Raw genomic sequence first — 8825 nt, 5'->3', positions numbered from 1 at the left:
CACTTCTGAACATCTATTTTAAAGCAACTACCCTTTAAACATAGACAAAGCTTTATCATCCCAGCGTTAACTATAATAATGAGTGGGGGTGACCTGAAAGTCATAATAAGGAAAAAAAAGTCAAGAAAAACAGACCCAGAAATGACCCAAATGATAGAATTAGTAGATAAAGCTATTAGAACACTTACGATAAATATATTCCTTATGCTTAAGATAGAGGAAAGCTTGAGCGGGGTAAGTAGAATCATAGATTTTTTTCTTAAACCCAGATCAAATTTCTAGAGTAAAACAAATACACTCCAGAGGAAAGGAACAGTGGACAGGACTAAGGCAGATTTGACAACACAGAAGAAAAGGCTAGTTGTTTTCTATTCATCGTAAGCAGTGAGGGTGACATTAAAGATGACAATAATGATGGGAACCATCCATAGCTAACGTCTGTTGATCTCTAGCTATGGACCAAGCCCTGTTCACCTACCATGTTGCTTAATTCCTGTGACAGGCCTTTGAAGTAGGTACAGTCATTGTCCCCATTTTACACATGAGGAAGCAGAAGACACGATGCTCCAGGTGAGGCAGGTGGAGCACCAGGGAGGTTAGCCTTAACCCAGGTGGTCTGGGTTTGAACATCTCCTCCCACCCTCTTCACCTCCACGGAATGCTACACAGTCCAAGCTGTGGTCACTGGAGTGGCTTTCTTTCCATGGGTGGGACTTGTATAGTGTGCTGCATGCATGGGGCCTCTAAACCCCACAGCAGTCAGAGGAGGGAGGAACTATTGTCCCCATATTGTCCCCACCAGCAAATGAGGAAGCCAAGGATCATGGAGGAGGAGCGACTGGCTCAGAGTCCCACCGTTGATAAGAGAAGGAGCCAGAATTTGAAGCAGGTCTCTCTGGCCCCAAACCTAGCCTTTCAGATGTGCCCTGGGGTCTCGGGAAGTGTTGGGGACAGCCAGTTCTGAGGCTTCTCTGTAGCATGCATTTGCCATTAGGGAAAAGCCTTCTGGAATCAACAAAGGACCTGTGGTCCTGGCTACTTTTGCTCCTACCCAAATGATAACCAGATCAGGAGCAGCTGGGACTCTGGGAGGTACCCACGTGCCCCATCAGGAGCCCAGATCTGGAAGATGGTACGCTGAAGTCCCGCACTGAGAGGAGTGTAAAGGAATGACCACAGAGCACACATGAGGGACGCATGTCAGAGACTACGCCAGGGCCATACAGTGTGCTTGCTGCTTACTTATTTTGCATGCAGGTTATTTTCTTACAGATGAGGTAGTCAGTTGGTGACTGAGTCAAGGAACAAAGGAAAAATTAGATTTGAGAGAAAGAACTCTCAGCAGGGACTCTTGCTGGCATACTTTTTGGGTGAGCAGGCAGCAAGGAGGTCAGTCTGTGGACTATGTCCTTGAGAGCCATCCAACGAGCGTGGGAGAAAACCAATCTCTACTACCAATGGACGCTCCATGAAACCTTGAAAGGCTACCAGTGGAGCGTCTGTGGGAGCGCATCTCTAGAATGCCTATGTGTCTTCGAGCACCTCCACCCTCTGAGTGAGTTCACACCATCTGCCTCGTTAGGATTCTCCTATGCAAACTGAGGCAGACCTGCAGAGTAAGATGTCAACACACATCAATTGCCTTCAAATCGTGCCCATGCTCTGATGCTCAAGTTCACGTTAGGAATAGATCCTACAAAATAATTCCGGACACACACTGAGATTTAGCCTCAAGGATTTCTCTCACTGTACCACTGTATGGACTAGAATAGTAAAAAAAAAAAAAAAAAAAAATGCCAAACATAAAAACAGAGAGTAAAATGGTGGTTACCAGGAGACAGGGAGGAGCGAAAATAGGACAGATATTGTTTATAGGTAAAAGCTTGCAACAAGTAGTAAATAAGTCCTAGAGATCGAATGCACAGTCTAGTGAATACAGACAACAATATTGCATTGTAATCATCAAACTTGCTAAGAGATTAGATCTTTATTCCAACCACTAAAAAGAAATTATAATTATTCGACGTGACAGAGGTACTAATTATTGCTATACTGGCAGTCATGGCATAATATATAAATGTATCCACTCAACATGTTGGACACCTGAAATTTACACAATGTTATATGTCAAATATATTTCAATCAAAAAAAAAAGCGAATGGTGTGTACTGGATTCACAAGCGATTTTTAAATTGTTTTATTGTCTGTGATTTTCCAAATCTCCTCCACTGAATGTGTTCCTTTTGCAATCAAAAAGTTAAAAAAAAAAAAACAGGTATTAAAAATAAAAACAATAAAATTCCCCGGTTGCGAGAAACAGGAAATAGAAAGAGCGTGCCCCGGTGCCGGAGCTGGGAAGGACAGGGGTGGGCTCGGCCTGGTGGGGCTACTCTGATATAAGAGGCCGCCTGGATGGAAGGGGACTTCCAGCAGCTGTGTCCACTGCTCTGCGCTGGGACCATGGAGCTTCCCCTGCTGTGCACCCTGCTGGTGTTTGCTGGTGAGTGGGACAGGACCCACAGCTGGGAAGGGAAGGCGGGATGTGAGTAGGCGCTGTATGTCCTCCCTAGACTGAGCCTCTACTCTGATCCCCACTGCTCTGGCCCCCCAGTCCTCAACCCTCCTTGCCCCTGCAAGGAGCCAGCAGCAGCAGCTGGTCCCCTAGAACCCTGGCTTCAGCCACGGAGCTCTGGGCTGCCCTGCTGTGCAGCATGACTGGACTGCAGTGAGGATGAGCAGCTAGAGGCTCAGACACTGGGGCTGGCTGAGCAGATGCCTACAGTACTTTGGACACAAGTTACAGAAAGGGAGCTCCCCACCTCACCCTGCTCCCCTCTGTCACCTTGACCAAATAATAACAATCTTTCATTTACACACAGCACTGTGTACTTTTAGAACCCCTTCTTTCATGTTCATTGTCTCCCTTGAACCTGGGAAGAGGGTCCTGTTGACAGTGGTGGGAGCTGGGGCAGTTTCCATTCAATCTTCCGCAGATCAAATGTAAAAACGTGGTTGCTAGCAAATCGGTGTTTTTGTTTCTCAATCCATCCGAGTATGTAGTGTTAGAAAGGATTTTACTTTAAAATGTGGTTTTATGTAATTCTGGGACTACCAAATTTTTTAGAAGAACACATATCCAGGGCTACAGCGAAAACCATCAGGGAAATTGCGGTCAAGCTACAAAAACTCATCTCTCAGACATAAAGAAGCAATAATACACTGTAGAGATAAAATATACAGGTGAACCTGCATTCAAATGCTGTCTCCTGTCAGGATGACCTTGGCCAAGTCACCCTACCTCTCTATGTCCTCATCTGTAAAATGGACACAATAGCACCCTCTTCATAAGGTTGTTAGGACTTTACTTAGAAAATGTATCCAAAAAAAAAAAAATGTATCCAAAGTGTTTAGCAAGTGTAAGTAATAGCGAGCAAACAATAGCTTAACACACAGCACATGCGTGATGAGCTGGGAGCTGTGCTAACTCTTGGGGGAAGGGGGCCCATCCCCCTCAGTGCCAGCGAAGGATAGAAAGAGCTACCAAGACAGGAATTACTGACAAGCTAAGCCAGTTCACCAAAGGTCTCATGACCACAGATGGAGCTCCTTGGTGTCTCAGGGCTGGTTTCGCCTCACTGTAAAATTATAAGAAATAAGACTACCATCCCAAAGCCTTCTGGAATCAAAGCTAAACTTACTGCTTGCCTGGCAAAGGAAAACTGCATCATTCAAGTGTGAGTTTATTTGTGTATTGTGAAGCTGACATGGAAAGGGCCAGTTTTAGGGTGGAAAGAGGGACGAGGTAGACCAGAAAGGCAAGAGTCTGAATTCAGGTCCCTGGTTGGTGCACAGGTGGGTGGTAACTCTCTTTGCCGTGGCTTGCCTCCAGGTTCCTCATCACGGAATCCGGGCTTCCAGTGGGCCTGGGATGGGTCATTAGTCCCCTCAAGGCTTAGCAAGGGTTCTCTTAAACATTTTACAGCTGGAGCCACCGTGTCAAACAGGAGTGACAACGTGGGTTCCTGCACATTGAGGGGACACACTGGGGACAGAACAGACCTGCAAGTACCGGACACCCCCGGTCACTTTTAGCTGCAGCCCATTGCTCGAGCCCCTCCCAAACCCCCTCTTCCCACCTACCCCTCCCCCAATTTGGGGCTCACTCCCACTTTGCTATTTACTTCATTTGCACACAGCTTCCATTATAACACCATTTACCTGGGAATGGGAGGGGAGGTCCATAATGAGGTCACTCGAAGGGCCCCACCTGGCCACGTCTCCCTGAGACTCAGCTCCATCTGTGTCCTCGAACCGTCTCTCAAGGTTGTACACGTGCACAGTTCGGTCTCCTTATCTTGTCTGTTCCTCCCAGGCTCTCCCCTGAATTCATCGACTTCATATATTTTATTTCTCCTATCTCAACATTAAGCATTCCTCTCCTCCAATAAAATAAAATCCCCTTATTACCAATTCTAATGAGTAGCAATTATGACTACAATGAAAAATATCCATGAAAATCATTGATTTCTAAATCACACTGCCTCCCAGGTGAGCCACGCGGTGCTTTAATCTGCAGTTTTCTCTCAGGGAGGCGAGGGGCAGCGTGGGGTGCAGGGAAAAGAATGAGTCTTCCTGTTACAGAATGGGAACTCAATGCAGAGGCAGGGAATGGCACCAAACTGCTTCGGGTTTTAATCCTAGCTCCTCCATGTACCAGCCACTGTGACCCGGTACGAGGCTCAAGCTGCACATCTATGAAGTGGGTATCAAACATAGTTCTTGTTGTACCAATGTCAGTTTCTTAGTTCCCATAAGTATACAGTAATTATGTAAGCCGATCATAACATCAGAGGAAAGTAGGTGAGGGGTGCATAAGAACTCTCTGTAACTCCTTGCAACTTTTCTGTACATCTAGAATGTACCAAGATAAAAAGTATATTTATTGGGGGAAAAAAAACCGAGTATTTATCTCATGGGTTGAATGGAGTCAAAACATTACTACATGAAAAGACCCATAGGGTCACCCGGGTGGCTCAGTTGGTTAAGTGTCTGCCTTCGGCTCAGGTCATGATCCCGGGGTCCTGGATCTAGCCCCATGTCGGGCTCCCTGCTCAGCGGGGAGCCTGCTTCTCCCACTCCCTCTGCCCCCTGCTCTCTCTCAAAAAAAAAAAAGGCCCGTAATAAGCACTCACTATCGCTATATTTTTAATAGCCTTAGTGGTTGTAGTCATTTTATTATCCAAGGTCACGGGTTTGGTCCAACCAGGCACAAGTGCCAGGCCTATGACCTCTGATGTTCATGTCCTCTCCTTGTTGCTGGACTCTCTGGCAGGTGTGATTCCAACCCAGGGCGGGATCTTGAACCTGAACAAGATGATCAAACAAGTGACCGGGAAGGCACCCATCATCTCCTATTGGCCCTACGGCTGTCACTGTGGACCTGGGGGCAAAGGCCAACCCAAAGATGCCACAGACTGGTAATCCTTTTGCAGGCAGGGCCACGGGTGGCTGTCCTGTCCTGCCCCCACCCCAGGACTCTCCCATTTCCTGTTCCTCCATGTATTCATTCCGTGAATTCATTTTGTGCTGTGTGCTAGGGAACTCTGCTGAGGCCCGGTACCGTCCCGGCCCTCCTGGAGCTTGCCTTCTAGCTGGTTCTGCAGAGTCTCTGAAGACCCCCGCCCTTTGCACTTCCAACCCCTGATCTAGTTAGAACACCCACACACACTCCCTGCTGCCATTTCACACTGTTTGTTTGTTTGTTTTTTAATTCCTACCTCTTTTTGTCACTGTCTCATTCAATCTTTACCACATCCCCCCCGGGAATCAGCCAGGAGGGAGGGTACTCCCCTCATCCACCACTTACAGGCTGTGTGACCTTGGGCATGTGGCTTGACCTCCCTGAGTCTGTTTCTTCATCTGTGAAATGGGGATTATCCTAATGCCCCCATCATAGGATGGTAGTGCAGATTGGGAGAATATTCACAGACAAAACACATGCCTGGTTCATAGAAAGCACTCAAGAGGCGTTAGCTAGCGGGACCATAACCCTGCCGGCCTTGACTCTTCCAAGGCGGGCACTCGGTTTCTACCCTTGGGCAGCCGCACTCCCTGCCCGTCCCTCCTCCTGTCCTCTCCCTCCAGGTGCTGTCAGAACCATGACTGCTGCTATGCTCACCTGAGAAAGCACCGATGCCGTGTCCACACAGACCATTATGACTACACCTTTTCCCACGGGGACATCCAGTGCTGTGAGTGCCCGGGCCTCGGGTTTGGAGTTAGAGGCGAAGGAAGGGAGTTCTGGCCCTTACTGCCTTCATGCGCTGTGTGACAATGCACAAGCCGCTCAACCTCTCTGTTTTTCTCATGTGTCCGGTGATAGTAGCGGGGCTGTGGAGGAATTTGGGGCTGGGAGTATGGAGAAGTCCAATGGGGCTTTTGACTCCTCTAGGATTTGGAAGGCTGGCAGACCTCAGCTTGGATCCCAGAGCCACCATCAACCAGCTGTGTGACCTTGAACACCCTCTGAACATCAGTATATTCTCATCTGTAAACTCAGGATGATAACAGTATTCTACCCCCTAAAGTTAATTCAAGAACTAAAACGAGAGCAGACAGAATGAGCCTCGCACATACCTGCTGCCAAGTGCATGCTCGATAAATCGCTTGGACTACATAAGATATCATTGTTACAACTTACTTCGTTACAGTCCTCAGAGTGGCCCAGCCAGGAGCAGCACCACCCTGATGATCTCCATTTTATAGACAAGGAAAGTGAGACCAGAGTGAAGAGGTGTTTGCCCAGGGTCACCCAGCTGCAGGTGACAGAGCCTGAGCTAGACCTCAGGTCCCCCCTGGCCCTGGGTCCATGCTTGGAGACAGCGGGCAACTCCCGGGGCTGGGAATCAAGTGGGTTCATCACATCAGTCCCTGTTCATTAAAGGTTTAATAATAATAGCAACAGGGGCGCCTCGGTGGCTCAGTCGGTTAAGCGTCTGCCTGCGGCTTGGGTCATGATCTAGAGATCCAGGATCAAGCCCCCATGTTGGGCTCCCTGCTCAGCGGGGAGTCTGCTTCTCCCTCTCCCTCTGCCCCTCCTCCCGCTCATGCTCGCTCTCACTCTCTGTCTAATAAATAAATAAAATCTTTAAATAGTAATAATGCAACAATAATAGCCAACATTTATTGAGCACCTACTGTGTGCTGAGTGCTTTGGTTCTTCAGTACTCTCAACAGCCCCAAGGCAGCACCTACCCTCACCCCAAGTACAGAAAATGAAACTGATGCCCCAAGGTCCCTTCGGCCTCAGTCTCTGCACATGCTGTTCCATCTGCCTGGAACATTTCCCCTCTGCCACCCCAGCTTTCCACCGGGGGAGCAGAACCTTCCCACCTCAGCTCAAATGGCTCTTGACGCTGAGTACGGTCCCCCTATTTTACCGTCCTGTTGCCCCTGCATCATCCCTTCCTTCCGCGAGGAACAGGTTGTGATCCCCATTTCTGTGGTTCTCAAATATCTGCTACCCCCACGGGAGTGTGAACTGCACGCATCCGTTCGGGTCAGTCCTGTCCCCCCAGGGCCTGCCACAGGATGGGTGCTCGGTTGTTTATTAAATGGATGAATAAATAAAGGAGCAAAGACAAACAGGGAGGTCGCGGTTCATGCCCAGGGTCATGCAGCTAGAGTCCAAGCAGCTGGGAAGGGTACTCGAAAGCTGAGCAAGGATTGGGCTGCCTTCAGAAACTCCCTCTGGGACCCTAAGGCCGCCCTGGGCTTTGCGTCGGGAGGGGATGGACACTGAGCCCCCTTCTCCACCCGCAGCCAACAAGGGGGACTGGTGTGAGCAGGAGCTGTGCGCCTGTGACAAGAAGGTGGCCTTCTGCCTGAAGCAGAACCTGGACACCTACCAGAAGCACCTGCGTTACTACTGGAGGCCCCGCTGCAAAGGCCAGACCCCTATGTGCTAGCAGGGGCCCACCCCGCTGCCCCACACTCCCTCCCGCTCCTCAGCATCTCTGGCTCTGGTGCTCCGCCCCTGCCCCAGCATCTGACCCCCTGAACCGGCCGGGGAGGGTCTCAACCACGCCCCACCCTCCTTCCTGCTCTTGGACCTTCCGAATCTTCTTGACCGAGGCCGCCGCTCTCTTCTGAGCGTGTATTGAGATCTGCGGAGAAGCCAAGGCCAGGAAGCCCCTGGGGATGGTGTTTGGGCCGAAGCCACAGGTGTTGGGCTCCATGGTGGGCGGGTCGCCCTTGCCACTGCCACTCGACAGGCCCCCTGGCCGAGTCTCACCCCGTCCGACACACTGTCCAAGCTGCAGCCAGGGTGGCCTCTCTGAAGGGCAGTGTTGATCTTTCTGTCCACGTGGCTCTACTTCTTAAAACGCAAAGCCCCCTACCACCCCACCCCTGGTAGGACCTCTCACGGAGTTTGGGGCCTGCACTGCCCAGCGTTATGCCATTCTCCAAACTCAGCTGGGCGGTCCTATCAGGCAGGGCCCATGACTGTCTTGGACTCAGTTGCATCTCTGCACCAAAGCGGTACCCAGGACCAAGAAGGGACTCCACGAATGTCTCCTGAGCTAGGGACCGGGTGAAGCTGCCTGGTCCTCTTGCTCCAGGCCCAGGTCCGCATGCGCATGCGGTGTGTCCTCTCCTGCTTCCAGAAGCTTTCTCAGGCTGGGACCTCTGCAGAGTGCTCCGCTTGCCGTCCCCAGGTGGCCGAGCCCCACCTAGGCCCCTTGGGGTCCAAGGGCCACAAGCAACAGAAGCCTCCCCTGGCTGACTCCTCCTCAGCTCCAAGGGCTTGCTCCCTCCTCCAAACC

At 50.2% G+C, this 8825-nt stretch overlaps 1 protein-coding gene across 2 annotated transcripts; it reads left to right on the top strand.

Moving 5' to 3' along the window:
* The first annotated feature begins 2386 nt into the window (after nt 1–2386).
* PLA2G2D (phospholipase A2 group IID) lies at nt 2387–8814 on the top strand. 2 transcript variants are annotated; one of them, XM_006748212.3, is made up of 4 exons: nt 2387–2500; nt 5333–5477; nt 6145–6251; nt 7822–8814. In XM_006748212.3, exons 1-4 carry the CDS (start codon nt 2413–2415, stop codon nt 7965–7967), a joined length of 486 nt encoding a protein of 161 aa, XP_006748275.2. In that variant the 5' UTR covers nt 2387–2412; the 3' UTR covers nt 7968–8814. The 2 variants fall into 2 exon arrangements, with proteins under 2 accessions (XP_006748275.2, XP_030875046.2); XM_031019186.2 differs by lacking the exon at nt 7822–8814 and adding an exon at nt 6452–7155 and having other exon boundaries at nt 2388–2500.
* Nucleotides 8815–8825: the final 11 nt, after the last annotated feature.

Source organism: Leptonychotes weddellii, chromosome 4, assembly GCF_054177405.1.
Source record: "Leptonychotes weddellii isolate Sample4059 chromosome 4, ASM5417740v2, whole genome shotgun sequence".
Taxonomy (NCBI): Eukaryota; Metazoa; Chordata; class Mammalia; order Carnivora; family Phocidae; genus Leptonychotes; species Leptonychotes weddellii.
Note: the sequence above shows the minus strand (reverse complement) of the source record. Positions and strands in the feature narration are given on the sequence as shown.

Coding starts and splice junctions, on each gene's coding strand:
- PLA2G2D (XM_006748212.3), top strand. CDS start 2,413: ATGGAAGGGGACTTCCAGCAGCTGTGTCCACTGCTCTGCGCTGGGACC. Junction 2,501..5,332: donor CACCCTGCTGGTGTTTGCTG/GTGAGTGGGACA, acceptor ACTCTCTGGCAG/GTGTGATTCCAACCCAGGGC. Junction 5,478..6,144: donor CCCAAAGATGCCACAGACTG/GTAATCCTTTTG, acceptor CTCTCCCTCCAG/GTGCTGTCAGAACCATGACT.